This window comes from Ovis aries, chromosome 3 (assembly GCF_016772045.2).
Source record: "Ovis aries strain OAR_USU_Benz2616 breed Rambouillet chromosome 3, ARS-UI_Ramb_v3.0, whole genome shotgun sequence".
NCBI lineage: Eukaryota > Metazoa > Chordata > Mammalia > Artiodactyla > Bovidae > Ovis > Ovis aries.
In genome coordinates, this window is record NC_056056.1 from 204,621,086 (window position 1) to 204,641,250 (window position 20,165).

The following is a 20,165-nucleotide window of genomic DNA, read 5'->3' on the forward strand; positions in this document are numbered from 1 at the left end:
CATTCCCGACTGTTTCTTGATTCTGACTTAATTGATGGATCATCTTGGGCCTTGAAACTTTTACAAAGTTTCTTTGATCACACTGGTTTTAAATTTGGGGTGTTAGAGCGTGGAAAAGGAATTCTGAAATTTGTTTTATCTACTTTTATTCTAAGTATATGATATTTCAATTTAAGACCATGAAGCGATTTATAAAAGAGAGCAGGAGAGTTGAAAATTTAACATTTATAAAAAGTAGGTACTTCTCAGAAGGAAGATGAGAAAATTGTAGTAGAAACCTAGGTCATATTTACTGTAAGGACATTTTTAAAAATATTTGTCTATTTATTTGGCTGTGTCGGGTCTGTGGTGCAGCATGTGGACTCTTAGTTGTGGCATATGGATCTAGTTCCCTGACTAGACATTGAACCCAGACAGCCGGCATTGGAAGTGCAGAGTCTTAGCCACTGGACCACCAGGGAAGTCCCTTCTGTAAACCAGGGAAGCCCATATTAAATTTAAATTTCAGGAAGTGATTTTCTTATTCCCTTGATCCATAGACATATAAATATTCTAATTGTGATATTATGTCATTATATTAATACTGCCTAGGATGAAAATCTTATCCAAAAGGAGAAATCATTTGTAGATATCATAATTTGAAGAATAATAGTATAATTATTATGGGAATATTTTATTTCTATAATTATTATAGGAATAATTAGTAATAACTATTATTTGTTATGTGCTATGTATTGTTCTAAGTATCATTTAATTCTTACAGTGATTCTTGGAGATAGATAATACTATAAATTCAGTTTAACAGATGAAAAAAAAGAGATTGCTCAAGAGACCACAGCTAATTAATGGCAGAAACGGGTATATTGGAGTTTCCCTGATGGCTCAATGGTAAAGAATACTCCTGCCAATGTAGGAGACAGGGGTTCGATCCCTGGGTTGGGAAGATCCCCTGGAGTATGGATTGGCAACCCATTCCAGTATTCCTGCCTGAGAAATCCCACGGACAGAGGAGCCTGGTGAGCTACAGTTCATGGAGTTGCAAAGAGTCAGGCATGACTGAGCAAATAACTAACAACAATATGTACATATTGGGTTTCAAACTTCACTGGGCTATACTTCTGAGACTTGTAATAAAAATACTGAAAGGTAGCCAAAGCCTACGGGTATGCCTTTTGGGCCTTTATTGTGGAAGATATAAATGACTTCAAGCAAAGACGCAACTGAAAACAAAGCACCTTTCTCATGCATTAAGTTCAGAGCGGGAAGCACAGCTGAGGTGGGGCTACTGTGGGGCTACACTGAGGCTATATTAAGATAACAAGTCAGTAGAATTGTTCACTGCTATTTAATAAAATACACGCCTACATACTTTCCTTATCCACACCCACATTCGTGAACACACACAGTGGTCCTGCAGTTTTTGCTCACTGAATTTATTTTCCAACTATCTTCCATTATCCTGCCAAGAAAGGTCTGTCTAGTCAAAGCTATGGTTTTTCCAGTAGTCATGTGTGGTTGTGAGAGTCGAACTATAAAGATAGTTGAGTGCTGAAGAATTGATGCTTTTGAACTGTAATGTTGAAGAAGACTCTTGAGAGTCCCTTGGACTGCAAGGAGATCCAACCAGTCCATCCTAAAGGAAATCAGTCCTGAATGTTCATTGGAAGGACTGATGCTGAAGCTGAAACTCCAATACTTTGGTCACCTGATGCGAACAACTGACTCATTGGAAGACACTGATGCTGGGACAAATTGAAGGCAGGAGAAGGAGGGGATGGCAGAGGAAGAGATGGTTAGATGGCATCACCAACCAATGGAGATGAGTTTGAGTAAACTCTGGGAGTTGGTGATGGACAGGGAGGCCTGGTGTGCTGCGGACCATGGGGTTGCAAAGAGTCGGACACAACTGAGCTACTGAACCGAACTATCCCCCATTAGCTTCCTTGGTGGCTCAGACTGTAAAGAATCTGCCTGCCATGTAGGAGACCTGGGTTTGATTCCTGAGTTGGGAAGATCCCTGGGTTGGGAAGATCCCCTGGAGAAGGAAAGAGCAAAACTGAGGAAGTCATTCAGCACTTTCATTATATGGTGCCTGTGTTAGAGGAAAGGGAATATATCCACATTTATGCCGGTGCTTTGAAGGAAAGCCACACTGTCTTGAGATCATTGTGGTGGGGAAGTAGAAATTAAGTTAGAGACTGTCAGGTAGAATGTGTTATTTAGGAACACTGAGTTGGAACCTTTGGTCTGAAAAGTAATTATGTCTATATAATTATATAAAAGTAATTACGTATCCAAAAGTAATTATGTATGCAAAGTAAACACACATGAATTCTTGCTGGAAGAGGAAGGTGTAACTGTTACTTTTTTTTAACTTTAGAAGCTTTACTACTTACCTTTTTAGCATCAGGTGTTTTTTTTTTAAATTTTAATTGGAGGCAAATTACTTTACAATATTGTGGTGGTTTTTGCCATAAAATTTACTGGAGTATAGTTGCTTTACAATGTGTTATTTTATGCTGTGCAGCAAAGTGAATCAGCTAGAGGTATACATATATCCCCCTTTTTTTGGATTGTCTTCCCATTTAGGTCACCGCAGAGCACTGAGTGGAGTTCCCTGTGCTGTGCAATGAGTTAATGTTAGTTCTATATTTTATACATAGTAGTTTATATACTGCTGCTGCTACTGCTAAGTCACTTCAGTCGTGTCTAACTCTGTGCAACCCCATAGACGGAAGCCCACCAGGCTCCCCCATCCCTGGGATTCTCCAGGCAAGAACACTGGAGTGGGTTGCCATTTCCTTCTCCAGTGCATGAAAGTGAAAAGTGAAAGTCAAGTTGCTCAGTCGTGTCTGACTGTTAGCTACCCCATGGACTGTAGCCTACCAGGCTCCTTATATAAGTCAGTCTCAATTTCCCAATTCATCCCAGCCCTTCCCACCCCCCGGCCCCACCCCCCTCAACCCTGCCCGGAGTCCGTTTGTTCTCTATGTCCGTGTCTCTATTTCTGCTTTGCAGATATGTTCATCTGTACTGTTTTTCTAGATTCCACATATATGCTTTAATAAACAATGCTATTTTTCTCTTTCTGACTTCACTTTGTGTGACAGTCTCTAGGTCCGTATTAGTCTCTGCAAATGGCACAGTTTGTTCCTTTGAAGAACATTTTCACATTCTCATTAATTCTCACTAGAATCCTCTGAGGTAAGGGCTCATGATAATCTCAGATTAAAGATTAGAAAACCAAGACATTAAAAGATTAAGATAAATCTATCCTGCATCCCTGACCTTGGTCCCCGTGTTCCTTCTACTTGCCACAGTTGGATGCAGACGATATATTAACTTTGTTTCCAAAAGTTCCAACTTAGCTTTCTCCCAGGTAGAAAACAATGCCATCAGCAAGCAATTCGGACTGTGGCCCACTAGGTTCCTCAATCTATGGGATTTCTTAGGCAAGAATACTGGAGGGTGGCCATTCCTGTCTCCAGGGGATCTTCCCGACCATGGAGCCACTGGGGTAGCTCTTTCTGATTACCTCATAGGGAATTACAGGCAGAGGTAGGGACAGAAATGAAAACTGGTGGGGCTACTGTGATGTGGGTCGCAAGATGCAGTTGCAGGCGAGCCTTCAGAATTAGAGAGTTGAGGGGGAGAGACTATGTGTGTGGACTTCTTAGCTGGCCTGCCCCTTTTCTGGTGTCATTCACTTCCTCCTGCTGTCTGTAATTCTTTACTGCCCCGAGGAGAGAAGCAGGTGTCCTGGTCCCAAATTAGGATGAGAAGGAATGACAAGGTCAGGCGATATGCTCAGTGAGTCACCAATGCAGAACTAGAAATCAAAACCTCTGCCTCTGTAATCATAGCACCAGGGTCAGTGCTGATGCTCCCCATCCAAGCATCTCATCCTCTGTCGTCCCCTTCTCCTGCCACCTTCAATCTTTCCCAGCATCAGGGTCTTTTCCAATGAGTCAGTTCTTCGCATCAGGTGGCCAAAGTACTGGAGTTTCAGCTTCAGCATCAGTCCTTCCAATGAATATTCAGGACTGATTTCCTTTAGGATGGACTGGTTGGATTTCCTTGCAGAATGAGACAGTGATGTTTTCCCACAGGTGCCTATTTCATCTTGCCAGGCCTTTGTTATTGTTTCCCTAAAATTCCCTTCTATGTCTAGAGTCCTTAGGAGGACACACCCTGTGTGACACAGCATTTAGGTTACAACGCAGCTGAGCTGACTCCCTGATTGTGCCTGCCTGGGTCTGGGACTCCTTTATTAGAGAATGAGAAACTGTACGTGTGTGTGTGTGTTCCTGCAATCTTGTAGACTGCATTTTTTTCTGCTTTTTTCTCTGCAGAGGGCTGTGGGCTAGAAAGATAGGACAACAAAACAGATCTCCTTGCTTATGGGGGAAACTGCCAAAAGATATTTAAAGTTCCATGTCGACTAAAAAAAAAGATATACAACTTGAGAGCTGTGAGTTAAGTTTTATTGGGGCAAAATGAAGACTGCAGCCTGGGAGGCAGCATCTCAGATAGCTCTGAGAGACTGCTCGAAAGCGGCAGTGGGAGAAAGTAAGTATATAAGGTTTTGGTGAAGGGGAGTTCAATACCATGAAGCACTCCTTTTGCAAAAGGTTTTTTGTTAGTCGTGAGGATCTGATGTCACCCTGAAGGGATTTAGTATTTCTCTAGATATGAGGGCTTCCCTGGTGGCTCAGAGGTTAAAGCGTCTGCCTTCAATGAGGGAGGCCCAGGTTTGATCCCTGGGTCGGGAAGTTTCCCTGGAGAAGGAAATGGCAACCCACTCCAGTATTCTTGCCTGGAGAATCCCATGGACAGAGGAGCCTGGTATGCTACAGTCCACAGGGTCACAAAGAGTAGGACACGACTGAGCGACTTCACTTCACTTCACTTCTTGATATGAGGAGATGCAAGGATTGAGATCATCAAATCTGTTCCTAAAAGCATCCAACTATCTAAAGACCTGTCCACCAGATTCCCTGGAGCACAGAGTGCCTCCCTCCACCGTAACTCCCTCAGGGGTTGGTGAAGGTCAGCACCTATAGCACCGTGGGCTTCAGTCTCCGTAGAGGCAGACGGCAAATGCCTTGTTGTTCAGTCGCTGGCAGCGCTCTTGGTAAGTGCCAATTTGTAGTTGACACCCGGGAGCCCCTTTTTTAAAAGGGAAAGCCAAGCAGGGTGAACAGCTAAGTGGGGACTGGTCCTTGGAAATGCAGTGTGACTGATAGGGGTGGAAGCCAGGCGTGTGAAACAAGCCCGTGGCAGCAGGCATAGATGTCTTTGGTGTGTCCATCAGGTAGGCAAAAGTGAACACGGATGGGTCAGAGGTAGCTCTGTGCTGAGAGCAGGCGGTGGTTGTGTGTTCTTGGCTCTTCTTTCTTATCAGTAACCCTTATTCTGTGCTTGGGGTGCAGCATTGAAGAATCTGCCTGCAGTGCAGAAAATGCTGGTTCAACCCCTGGCACGGGAAGATCCTCTCAAAAAAGGCAACCCACTCCAGTATTCTTGCCTCGGGAATCCCATGGACAGAGGAACCGGGCGGGCTATAATCCATGGGATCTCAAAGAGCAGGGCGTGATTTATCACCCAAACAACAACAGTAATCCCAGGAAGAGAAAATAGCCAGCATATATTTTAAGATATATTATTTTTGGACTTTTGAGGTTTGCATGTAGTAGATGGAAGGTTATGAAATCAGGAATGTCGTAAGTAAAATGATAATTATAATAAAAACCTCTTGAATTTATATAACACTTGAAAGGACATAAAATGTGTTCGTGTTGGTAATGATATTTTAAATTTGATGCTGTTTGATTCCCCTAGGTGTCCCAGGGCTCCCTATCTTGGATTCCATTTCTTCCCCTATGGAGGGAGGTTTCAGGAGGAGCCAAGATAAAGTTTAGAACTTCTCATCTCTACTGTATATCACATGTATTTCAGGAATTCCCAAAGAGGTGAAAAGTCCAGACTTAAAGGAAGCAAGAAAAGCTGATAATGCTCTGTCTTACTGTAAAAAGAATTTGTTTGAATGTGGTCAGGCCTTTCAGGCAGCATGATGGAGCCTCTTTTTTTTTTTTTTCATGGTTCAAAGGGCATTTCAAGCCCCAGGTCTCTAGGAGGAGGGTGGAGATGAGAAGAGTCACAATCCTTCCTATCTGAGAAGAACCGGAGGGTGAATGATGTGGTGGTAACTCCTCTGCTCTCCACCTCATCACCAGGAGATATCACTGGGCAGAGGGGCGGGTTATCTGTGCAAGTCTTGAGGCTTAAAGAGAGCCGCTGCTCAGTGAGCTCTTCTGTCCATTCATCCTCTCTGGAGTGGGCGTCAGGAGAGTGATGGAGCCTGAGGTTCTCTGATACCTGTCAGGGCGTCTTGAAGTCTTGAATGATTTGTATGCTGTGTCCCCTCGGGGTTCTGGCCCCTTCCTGACTCCCTACCCCTCCCTCCGGGGCTCACAATGGAAGTCTGAATTCAGGTCCTTCTCCCTAAAACGGAAGATAGAAATAGGCTTGGGCTCAGATCCAGGAAAATGAACAAACAAAGCAAGTGATCCCGGATTCCATCATTTGGTGAGTACTGGAAGCAAATTTGGGCTTCCCTGGTGACTCAGATGGCAAAGAATCTGCCTGCAATGCAAGAGACCTGGGTTTGATTCCCTGGGTTGGGAAGATCCCCTAGAGAAGAAAATGACAACCCACTCCAGTACTCTTGCCTGGGAAATGGCTTGGACCGGGGAAGCAAATTCTGATTTATAGTTATTTTCCAAATGCATTCTGAAGACAGACATGCAGACATGCTCCTAGGTAACAGGGAAGAACACAGAGGCAGATTCTGCTCACACATGCTTTCCAACTTAGGGTGTATTTGTTGGTGAAATTTAGTTTCAGCATTGTGGTTTCCGTGATTGCTTTGGATTTTGACATAACTCCTTCATGATACTATGTGTCCTGTCCATTTGAGTGACAAGGACATATGTGTCATGATGCAGGTTAAAGAACACTGGGTTTGTAGTAAAGGGTTGGGGCCTGGGGAATTCCCTGGTGGTCCAGTGGTTAGGGCTCTGCACTTTCACTGCTGAGGGGGTGTGGGTTCCATCCTTGGTCTGGGAACTAAGATCCTGCAAGCAGCATGGCCAAAAGGAAAACAACAGCAACAACTACATACAGAACCTTTCTTGGAAGTTTACTTACTTGCTCTTTTTTTTTTTTTTTTTTTGGTATTTAACCCAGGCTAATTCAGAACTTCATCTCTCTGAACTTCAGTTTCCTCCTAGCGTGAAAGTGCCTAGCCTGATACATGCACTTTGTACTCCATCAGTACACTTATTGGCCCTGAAAACAGGAAGGACTGCTCAGTTAAAGTCAGCAGGAAGATAAAGTAACTCTGGAATCCTCTAGATTTGAGCAGTTCTCTTCTGTCTTGATTTCAACTTAACGTGGTCACTCTATCTATTAAGTGAATTATTTTGGGGTGAGGGTGATGCGGAAGAGACGGGAAGGCTGAACGACTGAACCAGAAGGCAGATGGTCCCCATCTCAGGGCGTCATCTCCATATGTTTTATCTTCCTCACTTTGGATCTTTTTGTCTTCTGGCCCTTGCCGTCACAGGTGGCGCTATTGGTAAAGAACTCATCTGCCAGTGCAAGAGACAAAATAGATTGAGTTCTGTCTCTGGGTTGGGAAGACCATCTGGAGGAGGGCATGGCAACCCACTCCAGTATTCTTGCCAAGGAAATCCCATGGATAGAGGAGCCGGGTGGGCTATAGTCCATAAGCTCACAGAGTCTGATACAACTGAAGTGACTTAGCCTGCACACACACCTTCTGCCGCATAGCCTACAGTGTTAATAACACCCTTAACTCAGTGCAGTCACTCGTCTATAGGCCACAGGTCACTTGTCTGTATGGAAAGAATGTGATTGGCAGATCCACTTGCTTTGAAATGCAGGTAGTAAGCTTGAGGGCGAGGCTGGCATAACAGATTTAACCCCTTATGAGGTGGAACCAAGTGTCATACAGTCTGTTAAGGAATTTCTCACAACATGTAGGCAGACAGAGTACAGAAGCATGTGTTGAATTTTTAAAGTTTTATTCATAGATATATTTCGGTAAGGAGTTTCTTCTGGACATTCATGAGTGAACTGCTGATTGTATCTGTGACATTACTGTACTAACTGAACAGAAATGTCACCAGTGAGAGTTGTGTTATTGTTGCAAATAAACTCTCTGCGTGTAATAAAACAGATATGCATTGTACTTGGATTATAAGTGTGTATGAGTTGGGAGAATTAATATGAATGTTAAGTTCAATATCAGTTGTGATTATTAACTTTTATTGTCTCTAGACTATAGTCTTGCACACATGTGGGGTGGATTTCACTTCCCATTTTACTCTTATTCTCTTCCTATTTGTATCTCCTTCTTCATAGCTCTATTCCTCCCTTTAGAGGAGGGAAAATTTTTCCCTTCAAGGAAAAACTTTGGAGGGAAAGTTTGTCCCTTCAAGGGGGGAATTTTTTGTGTGTGTGTGGCCATTTCACAGAGCATATGGGATCTTAGTTCGCAGACCAGGGATCAAACTGGTGTCTTCTGCATTAGACAATTATTTGTTAAAAAATAATTTAAGGAATGTATGTATTTTTGACTGTGTTGGGTCTGTGCTGCGCAGGCTTTTCTCCAGCTGCGGCAAGTAGGGGCCACTCCTTAGCCGCGGTGTGTGGGCTTCTTTCTCGTTGTGGTGGCTTCTCTTGTTGCAGAGCACAGATTCTAGGTGTGTGGGCTCAGCAGTTGCAACTCCCTGGCTGTAGGGGACAGGCTCCATAAGATCCTATAGGATCAAACCAGCGTCTCCTGCATTGGCAGCAGGTGCTTTATCACTGAGCCACGAGGGAAGCTCCCTCCCTACCCCCCTTCCCTGTCCCTGTGGTGGAAGTGGATTCTTAACCACTGGACCCCCAAGGAAGTCCCAAACTACACTTTTTAATATGCTAATAGAAATTCAGAAGTAAATGAAAAGAGAAAAGACAAGGAAGGATAGCCACGAAAGCAGTAATGTTGTTTTGATTAGAGTCCTGCCTGGGAGATTTGGCACCATAGGTATGTATAAACTGTAGGTAGGCTATGTACATATTTTCCAGTCATCAAATACAGTTATCAGAATTAACAGTTTCACAGCCTCACTGGACCCTTGATTCCAATGCCCTGCATTTAGCAATACATGGCACTGAAGAGAGAGCTTGAAGTCTTCCAGCTCTTTATTCATTGTCTGAATTACTTTGTATAAAAATGAAGTTAGGGATTTCCCTGGTGGTCCAGTGGCTAAGACTCAGCATTCCCAATGCAGGGGGTCCAGGTTTGATCCCTGGTCAGGGAACTAGATCCCACATGCCACAAATAAAGATCCTGAGTGCTACAACTAAGACCTGGAGCAGCCAAATAAATAAATAAATAAATATTAAAAATGAAATTAAATGTTTTGTTTAGAAAAGAAATGAGAAACAGTCAAAGAAAACTAGACCAGCTTAACCTATTACAGTATTCGTGCCTGGAGAATCCCATGGACAGTGGAGGGTGGCAGGCTACAGTTCATGGGGTCACAAAGAGTCGGACACGACTGAGCGACCAACACTTTCACTTTCAAGGACTGTAGGGGAGGTAGAGTTTTCCCCCCGTAAACCACTGACCACTGTTGTTCAGACGGGTGCTGTCAACATTTACTAGAGCCCTGGAGCTGGAGTCGTGGATGGGAGGGGAGCCTTTAAAAGTAATTTCAGAGGCAATGGCATGAAAGCATAAGGCATATAGGAGTGTTTTATATCCCTAAGGATTTTACAGTCCAATTAAGAGAAGAAGAAGTAGCCAACATTTTTCTTTTATCATAGTGAGATATAGTTGAAGGAGACAGAGTTTGGTCACAGATTTAGGACATTCTTCTAATAGGTGGGTTAGTATTGGACCCATAGGAAGGGTCATCCCAGGAGGTTTTGTACCTCTTCTTAGCTTGACACAGAATGGGCAAGCGGTCAGGTGATCATTGAATATTGTTTAGTCGCTAAGTCGTTTCTCACTCTTTGTGGCCCCTGGACTGTAGCCCACCAGGCTCCTCTGTCCATGGGATTCTGCAGGCAAGAATACTGGAGTGGGTTGCCGTTTCTTTCTTCATGGGGTCTTCTCAACCCTGGGATCGAAACTGCATCTCTTGCACTGGCAAGCAGATTCTTTACCACTGAACCACCAGGGAATTTATATATTAGTATTCAGAGAGAATGGCAGAGACAAAAATGATGTAGAGAGAAATATTGTTACAAGTGAATATAAGAATTTTATGATCTGAGTGCTTTGGTAGGCTCTGTGTGGTAAGGTTTCCTGTAGGCTTTCATAGATATATGTGTATACCAGGTGTACATTCTTTAAAAATTAGATACATTTATTTGGTATAGTATATATTTCTCTGGCCAAAGTGTAATCATTGTAAAGAGCTTATTGTACAAACATCTGGAAAGCTATTTATTTATTCATTTAACAAATATTTGTTTGTTTATTTGGCTTCACCAGGTCTTCACCAATGTCACCAAGTTGTGGCACATGGAACCTTTAGTTGTGGCAAGGAAAATTAGTTGTGGCATATGGGATCTGGCTCTCTGACCAGGGAGCGAACCTGCACCCCCTGCATTGGAAGGTGGTCTTAAGTCCCTTTTGGTAGGAATTTAGAGGTATGATTCTTTGGATACCCTCTCTAGTCCCACCAATTCATGGCATCCTAAGAGATTTACACCAACTCAGGACAGTCAAAAAAAAGAAAGAAACTGGGTTCTAACATTGAGAGCCACAGAAAGTGGTCCTCTACAGTCGGTGTAATTATCCAGATATACGAAAGATCAGTAGTGGGCTTCTATTATCTTATATATGGCATGTCTAGCCAGCTTCTAGAAGGCATGTATTGTCCAACCTGTTCTAGAACTGATTTTCTCAGAGACAGAACATTCAGTGGTATCTCCCAGTCATACACAGATTCTAATTATCCTCTCAAGGCCACGGAACTGTAAATGCTATTGATAGCAAATGAGACTGGTACACTGAAAATTCCAAAATATCATTGAAGGGAATGAAGCAAGAACAGAATAAATGGAAAGACATCCCATAGGAAGGAGGAAGACTTAATATTGTTAAGATGACAATCTTCCCAAGTTGATAGATACAGTCAATGTAGTCTCTGCCAAAATTCCAGATGGCCTTTTTTTTTAGGGATAGTCAGGTTGATTCTAAAATTCATTTAAAAAGAAACACAAGGGATTGAAAGTATCCAGAGCAATCTTCAAAAATAGAACAAAGCTGTAGGACTCAGTTAATAATTTGAATTTTTTCAAGGGGAGGCCACATTGAGCAGCTTATAGGATCTTAGTTTCCCGACTAGGGATTGAATCCAGACCCTTAGCAGTGAAAATGCTGAGTCTTAACTACTGGACCATCAGGGAATCCCCACAACTTAATTATTTTAAAACATACTACAAAGCTTCAGTGATTAAGACCATGCGATGTTGGCATAAGGAGAATCTGGAGTTCAGACCCTGTAACCCCTGTTTACTGGCCTCCAGCTTCAGGTTGAATTATGGTCTCAGATTTCCTGGTTTTCAACTTGCAGGTGGCAGATTGTAGGACTTCTCAGCCTCCATAGCCTTGTGAGCCAATTCCTATTTTGTTATGGTCTTTACAGACCAGGACCTAGGGACTGGAGTCAATGAAAAGAAGGATGCGAGGGACCCAAGTCTCGTGTGAAACAAGGGTACTTTATTTGCAGAAACACATGCTTATATATCTTCAATAAAATAATTACTCAACCATTAAAAAGAATGAAATTCCACCAGTTGCAACAAAATGGATAGACCTTTAAGTAAAAGGTAACTGAAGGGAGTCACTGAAGGGAATCCAAGTAGGTGCTCTTTCCCATGATCTAATATATATACATATATACATATATATATACATATATACATATGTATATATATCTTTCTCTATATATCCTATTGGACTTTCATGATGGCTGACTGGTAAAGTATCTGCCTGCCAATGAAGGAGATGCAGGTTCAATCCCTGGGTGAGGATGATCCTCTGGAGAAGGAAATAGCAAACCATTCCAGTATTCTTGCCTGGGAAATTCCCATGGAAAGAGGAGCCTGGAGGGCTCAAAGAATCAGACATGACTTAGCGACTAAACAACAACAGAATATAAGTTTATCTCCTTGCTCCAGTGTCCAGTTTCATCGGATTGCTACCTGTTATTAAGCCGTGTCTTTGAATTCTGTGCTGTGTGTGCTGGACTAAGTCACTCAGTTGTGTCCAACTCTTTGTGACCCCATCAACTATAGCCTGCCAGGCTTCTCTGTCCAAGGGATTCTCCAGGCAAGAATACTGGAGTGGGTTGCTGTTTCCTTCTCCAGGGGATCTTCCTGATCCAGGGAATGAACCCAGGTCTCCCGCATTGCAGGCAGATGCTTTAACCTTTGAGCCTCCAGGGAAGCCCACAAAGGGCTGATCAAATAAAACTGATCATGAGAACCTTGCTCTGGAAATGAAATAGAAGGTCACGTTGCATCCAAAGGTGAATGCTCTGTATAAGTGTGACATCTAAGTGAAAGGGTTTGAGCATGGACTTGGGTCTTTGGACATAGGTGTGCGTGGCTATGTGTTGTCACTGGGGGTTTCCACCCTGAGCAACTCTATGTGGGGACACTTACACAAGACTTTATGTTTTGTGCTCAAGTATGTGTCAGTGGGTGTGTAGTTTGGTTTCTGGGCAGAGCTCACGAGCTGGAGCTGGCTGTCACCTGCCCCTTTCTTTCTCCTGTGCGTGGTAAGAGAGGTACTCACAGGACTAACTTCCTAGAGTCAAACTCGTTTAACTGGCTGCTCCCTGAATAAAAATAATTACCTCTGATAATGCACTGAAAAGGAAGTAAGTGGAAAGGAAAATAAGAATCAGAATGACGTTTTCAAATTATGTTTGATTGTCCTGGCTGAGCTAACGTTTTATTTTTAGGACCTTGTTCTCTCTATCCTTTTTCAAGGCTTGCTGTTTCTTACAGAGTGTTTTCCCTTTCATGTGGTCTTGTGGAATTGTGGGAACTCTCAACTTGCCTTTTTGCCTCACAAACTAGATCAGAGGGACTTTGCTATCTTATAATTCATTAACTTCATAGATACCTCGCTATGTGCAAACCCACAGATAAGACAATCAAACTTTCCTTTTCTCTCTGGGATGTTCCTCCTGGCTACTCCTCTGTTGACTTAGGCTTCTGTCAACCAGTCACACACCTGTCTGCCTTCTGAGTTGTAAGGAAATTGTTTAATTTTCATTCCCTCAGACAAACTCATGGAGCTCCAGGAAGAATGAAAAGAAGATTCAACTGGCTGGGAGGTTTCTTTGCATATGTGTTTCCAGAACAGAGACACTCTGCCTCAATAAGGTATTAGTGGTTATTAGTATCAATGATAGGGTTTCCTAGATGGCACTAGAAGTAAAGAACCCACCTGCTAATGCAGGAGATGTAAGAGAAGTGGGTTCGATCCCTGGGTCGGGAAGATCCCCTGGAGGAGGGCATGGCAACCCACTCCAGTATTCTTGCCTGGAGAATCTTCTTGAACAGAGGAGCCTGGTAGGCTACAATCCATGGGGTCACAAAGAGTTGGAAACAACTAAGCGACTAAACACAGCATATGCTGATTGTGTAGAGTATAACCATATAAAGAATCTCTGGCCAGGTTAACAAGAAACTGGTAACTATAGTCTCCTTGAAGGGGAATTGGGAACTGGATAGATGGAGAAAGATGGGGTAGAAAAAAGATTTTCATGGTATACCATTTTGTAGTTTTATTTTTGAATCATGAATATATTTCCTTTTTGTTTAAAAAAAGAGAGAGAGAGAGAGAGAAGAGAGCTTAGCACTGACACTTTCTTTAACCCATACCCTGGTAAGAATGAGTGTCTGTGTCTATATTTATATGAAGAACAGAGGAAGCTTCAAGAGCTGCAAAGCTAAATAGTTTTATTCACAGCTGCTATCTGCTCATTAGTAGTGAGAATGCAGTGGAGGGGTATGTCAGAGAAGGAAAGCAAGTGTATAACTCATCTCTCTTGAAATCCACCAACTATTTGTTCATGGTCTGAATTAGGTTTGTGTAAAATGAAATTAAGTGTTTTGTTTAAAAAATTAGGAGATACACAGAAAAAGAAAATTAGACCTGCTTAAGGACTGCTAGGGAAATAAATCTTTCCCATATCTGTTCCCATGAACCACAATTTTACATCGTTTGTGAACTTGATCATCAGAGCGGGAGACTAGGGCAGGAGGGGAGGCTTTAAAATAATTTGAGAAACAATGGCACGAACGGATCAGACCAGATCAAGGCTGGATTAGCTGTATAAAATGAAAACGGCAGGAAGAAACAATTTCTTCCCTTTTGAATATCAGATAGATAGACAGAGATGAATTGGTGGCTCAGAGAGTTCCAGGTGGCCCGATACTTAATAACCAGTGATCTGGAGAGGTGTTTTAAAGTTCTGTGTGTGCTCCATTTTATTTTTGTCAAAACAACTCAATCCTTGGGAATCATTCTCAGTGGTGCCCTGTGCATCCTCAAGGGGTCAAGCGCCGGAGTGGACCACTGCGTTGTGATGGGAAATGAGAGGGGCGTGATGCGGATGCTGTTGGAATGCAGTCTCAGTGACAAGTTGTGTAGTAAGTACAAGTGATACAGAGATCCGCCCTCTGATTTTTGATGGAGATTAACATCTGAAGAGGGCTTCAGAACAAGGCTTCCCAGGTGGCGCTAGAGGTAAACAATCCACCTGCCAAGGCAGGAGACCTGAGGGACACAGGTTTGATCCCGGAGTTGGGAAGATTCCCTTGAGAAGGGCATGACAAACCCACTCCAGTATTCTTGCCTGGAAAATCCCATGGACAGAGGAGCCTGGTGGGCTACAGTCCATAGGGTGGCACAGAGTCAGACACAACTAAAGTGACTTAGCCTGCATGCACAAGATCTGAAGAGATTCTGGAAGAAAGATCATTTGATTTCTAATAAAATGAAGAGAGTGGTGAGAAAGGAATTGGTGCTAGGGAGCATTTTCTTTGAAGGAGGTGGGCAGGGTGGGGGAGAGTGGCAATCAGAGATAAAAATGTACTGCATTTTCATTTCAGCAGGAAAAATGAGAGAGGAGGCACAGGGTATACTTGCTGGGCTGAGAAACAGGGGCATAGGGATTCAGATCAGGGAGCTGATCTTAATTACGGTAGAGGAATCAGAAAGAAGAGATAATCATGTCACATATGGTGAGCTGAAGACTCAGGAGAGGGGGAGTCCAGTTAGGGGGCTTCTTCAATCTCTTCTTGCTTGATCTCCTACCTAGTTATCCGGGAACAGCAGTATGAAATCATCATCATCCCAACCCTCCTAGTTGGTACCTTCTTCATCCTGCTTGGCGTCATCCTGTGGCTTTTTATCAAAGGACAGAGAGCCCAACAGTCTCCAGGACCTCAAGGTAAGATTCAAACAGTCTGGGCAGTGACTTGGGAAAGATGGAGATGGTAGGAAAGAAGACACAAGCTTCAGTGAGCTCAAATCTCAAGGACTCTGATGAGATAGAGGGTATGGGTCCCCTCCTGTGGAGTTGAGAGCAGCAGGCGATCCTTTCTTAGGAATGTCATGAGTTGAACGTCAATATATGAACTTCTTATACTCATATAACAAGAAATTTCAGAATTTCTTGTTAGCTGAAAGAAGAGAAGGCAAGAGAAGCCTCATATAACCTCTTTCTGTTTTCTTTGTCCTATTGCACCATTAAATCTTTGGCCATGTGAGTGTCTAAGGACTGGGGAGGAAGCCTGGGGATAAAGCCAAAGGCTTTGTAATGAGCTTCGAAGGATGACATTTTACTCTATAATACATTCCACCTCTATTTCATGCTTCTGGAATTTCTGATGTAAAGGATTAATAATAGTTTTTCTTTTCCTTGATGATTTTAAAAAATTTATTTACGATTGTTCTGGTCTTCACTGCTGCTCCTGGCTTTCTCTAGTTTTGGCCAGCAAGGATTACCCTTCGTCGTGGTGCATGGACTTACTCTGGTGGCTTCTCTTGTTGTGGAACATGGGCTGTAGGGCACTCAGGCTCAGAAGTTGTGGTGCACAGGCTTAGTTGCCCTGTGACACGTGGAATTTTCCTGGATCAGGGACTGAACCCATATCCCCTCCATTGGTAGGCAAATTCTTAAACACTGGACCACCAGGGAAGTCCCATAATAGTCTTTAAAGCACGAGGTAAGAGATGATAACATGCTATTCTGGAATATCACTGAGCATATGATGAAAGAGAGTCAGCTTGAATGGAAAACTCAGAGAAAAAAGAAGGGAAAAAAATCCTGACAGCAATATGAATCTCTAGAGTGGTGGATCCCTTCTCCTTCTCTAAATTGTATCCTAATTTTCTTATTTGTTGTTGTTGCTGTTGTTGAGTCACTTAAGTCATGTCCAACTTTTTGTGACCCATGGACTGCAGCACACCAGGCTTCCCGGTCCTCTCCTATCTCCCCAAGTCTGCTCAAGTTTATGTTCATTAAGTTGGTGATGCTATCTAACCATCTCATCCTCTGTCAACCCCTTCTCCTTTTGCATTTAATCTTTCCCAGCATCAGGGTCTTTTCCAATGAGTCGGCTGTTCGTATCAAGTGGCCAAAGAATTGGAGCTTCAGCTTCAGCAACAGTCCTTCCAATGAATATTCAGGATTGATTTCCTTTAGGATTAATTGATTTGATCTCCTTGCAGTCCAAGGGACTCTCAAGAGTCTTCTCCAGCGCCACAGTTAAAATATATAGCGTATGTAAAACAGAAGTCCTGAAATTCCCTCACAATTTCCTCATCATAGTCTTCCCTGTCATAATAAATGGCAAGCCCAGCTCGCTATGTGTTCAATGTAAAATGAAGTCTAAATGAAATCTGAACATGTCCTTGCCTCCTCTTTCTCTCACATTCTGTATCCAATCTATTAGCAAATCCTGTTTAACTGAACTTTCAAAATAGACTCAAGTCACCCTCACCTCTCATAAAAAATTGTAATACACCGTTATCTAGTTTCCCTGCTTCTGCCTGTATGCTTTCACGGTCTGTTCTCCTCAGAGCAGTGGAATGATTCTTTTAAGGCCTAAGTGAGCCCTGTTAATTCTCTGCATGAAACCTCCAGTAGCATCTCATCTTAGAATGAAAAATAGATTAAATTCTTTCAGTGGCCTAACATGATCAGAGTCCTCTCTGGCCTCATCTCCTATAACCCTCTTATTATCTCACTTGGTTCCAGGCTCACTGATTTCAATGTTGTTGTTTAGTCGCTAACTTGTGTCCCACTCTTTGCAGCTCCATGGACTGTATGTAGCCTATCAGGCTCCTCTGTCCATGGGATTTTCCAGGCAAGAATACTGGAGTGGGTTGCCATTTCCTTCTCCAGGGGATCTTCCCCACCCAGGAATCTAACCCAGGTCTCCTGCATTGCAGGCAGATTCTTTACCGACTGAGCTACAAGTGAAGCCCGTAACCACTGGACTGCCAGGGAAATCTAAGACTTTCTTGATTGAGACTCTGGGAAATGTGGAATAATTTGATTTTGGGGACAACTTGAGGGAAGAGGAATAACTTTAGCTTAGAGTTGAGTACTTATCCATACCTCTGTTTCACCCTTGAAAGTCACTGTATTGACTGAAATGATAGTTCCCCTCGCTGTTATCACCACTTTTAGGTGTCCGTGGTTTGAGGATGTATTCAGTAGCTTTTTGAATTGTCTCTAGACTCTACTCATACTGAACTGGAATTCTGAGAAAGACTGAACAGAAATGTCTTTACCAGTTTTCAGAGGTCCATCTTGAGTTGCCTTAGAAGTAATGGGATTATGGCATATATTCTACGAGGTTTGTGTTGATGCTGGTTCATTGAGAAGCACCTGAAGGTACCTCACATTGACCCAAGAGAGACCATTTCTGAAGGGACTTCTTGCTGGTTTGTTTGAGGTTCTGATTTCCTGGAGTCCCTGGGGCCAGGAAAAAGCTGTTTGGTGTCACCTCTTTGTTTTAGGTGTTGCCCATGTGCCTCCATCTGGGAACCTAAGCCAGGAAGCAGCAGGACCTGGGGGGACTGTGTTTGTACCACTTGAGGAGACCTCGGTGGAAAGCCTTCTGCAAACCTCTGCAAAAGTCCTGGCTAAGCTGCAGGTACCCCGGGAGCAACTCTCTGAAGCTCTGGAGCAAATCCACAGTGGTAGCTATGGGGCCATCTATCGCACCACGATACACACTGGGAGCCCTGCGAAGCCCAAGAGTGTGGTCCTCAAGACTTTAAAAGGTAAAAGGAGGAGTATTGCACTTCTTTTCCTCTTTTAACATTTTTACTGTGAACCCTCAACAGGGAATGCTAACAGGATTTTCAGACATTAGGATGTTAATCAGCAGATAGTTGTGACCACAGCTGGCCCACCATAAGAAGGGAACAGAAAGTAAAAATTCAAGAACAGAAAAGTTCTTCTTTGGGTTTTTCCCTAGCTTAACCTTGTTAAAACTAACTTTTTGCCTATTGAATATTTCTTGGATGAGGATTTTGAGGTTGTTTCTTCATTTTTCTTGACTATTTGATTTCTTTTCCAGATACTTCATTTTCTTTTGGATTGATACTCATGATGTGGACCAGTAATGATGGATACATAAAACAGAACAAAGATAGGATTAGCAAGAATCATAATCAAAAGGTCTAGAAGTGATAATACTTTAATGTGTGATACCATTTTTTATCATTGCTGTTTTTATTGAATGTAATTAAAAGCAGAAGGAACAATAAAAAATTTCTCCAGCAAACAAAAGAAAACAAGCAAACAAAACAGAAGCAGAGTGCTTTAAGAAAGCAGCGGAATACAGATCTTTTTTGGGGTTAGAATATTGAGGTTTGGGAGAAGATTGTCACCTCAGCTTAATCTGTATAATAGTCAAATATATTTGTAACCTGCTCACCATCCTGGATTCCTTATACTTCAAATCTGTAAAGCTCTGTCAGAAAGTCATTCTTTACGCATCAAATGAGAATATGAAATTTGAACCTATATATATATATATATCAACCATTAGTTTTCTATTCCTTCAACAAAATATTAATATCTAGGTTACAGTCATAAACTAGACAGACTGGAATGGGTGAATTTAATGCAGATGACCATTATATCTACTACTGCGGGCAGGAATCCCTTAGAAGAAATGGAGTAGCCATCATGGTCAACAAAAGAGTCCGAAATGCAGTACCTGGTGCAATCTCAAAAATGACAGAATGACCTCTGTTCATTTCCAAGGCAAACCATTCAATATTACGGTAATCCAAGCCCAACAGTAACACTGAAGAAGCTGAAGTTGAACGGTTCTATGAAGACCTACAAGACCTTTTAGAACTAACACCCAAAAAAGATGTCCCTTTTATCATAGGGGACTGGAATACAAAAGTAGGAAGTCAAGAGACACCTGAAGTAACAGGGAAGTTTGGCCTTGGAGTACAAAACGAAGCAGGGCAAAGGATAATAGAGTTTTCCCAAGAGAACACACTAGTCATAGAAAAAAGCCTCTTCCAACAACACAAGAGAAGACTCTACACATGGACATCACCAGATGGTCAACATTGAAATCAGATTGATTATATTCTTTGTAGCCAAAGATGGAGAAACTCTATACAGTCAGCAAAAACAAGACGAGGAGCTGACTGTGGCTCAGATCATGAACTCCTTATTGCCAAATTCAGACTTAAATTGAAGAAAGTGGGGAAAACCACTAGACCATTCAGGTATGACCTAAATCAAATCCCTATGATTATACAGTGGAAGTGAGAAATAGATTGAAGGAACTAGATCTGATAGACAGAATGCCAGATGAACTATGGACTGAGGTTCCTGACATTGTACAGGAGACAGGGATCAAGACCATCCCCATGGAAAAGAAATGCAAAAAAGCAAAGTGGCTGTCTAGGGAGGCCTTAAAAATAGCTGTGAAAAGGAGAGAAGCGAAAAGGAGAAAAGGAAAGATATAAGCATCTGAATGCAGAGTTCCAAACAATAGCAAGGAGAGATAAGAAA

The 20,165-nt window shown here is 42.6% G+C and overlaps 1 protein-coding gene across 4 annotated transcripts in view; it reads left to right on the forward strand.

Annotated features, from left to right (window-relative positions):
- Positions 1-20,165, forward strand: part of STYK1 (serine/threonine/tyrosine kinase 1) — a 53,647-nt gene that overhangs the window by 17,327 nt on the left and 16,155 nt on the right. Inside the window, exons 2-6 of one of the 4 annotated variants that reach the window (XM_042247525.2) lie at positions 10,574-10,731; positions 13,381-13,482; positions 14,636-14,754; positions 15,426-15,557; positions 18,137-18,403. In XM_042247525.2, the coding sequence (XP_042103459.1) occupies positions 13,406-13,482; positions 14,636-14,754; positions 15,426-15,557; positions 18,137-18,403 (595 nt within the window). In that variant the 5' untranslated portion in view covers positions 10,574-10,731; positions 13,381-13,405. Of the gene's footprint in view, positions 1-6,192; positions 6,589-10,573; positions 10,732-13,380; positions 13,483-14,635; positions 14,755-15,425; positions 15,558-18,136; positions 18,404-20,165 lie in introns of those variants that run through there. The other 3 variants (XM_042247524.2, XM_012175353.5, XM_027967867.3) reach the window with 3 other exon arrangements.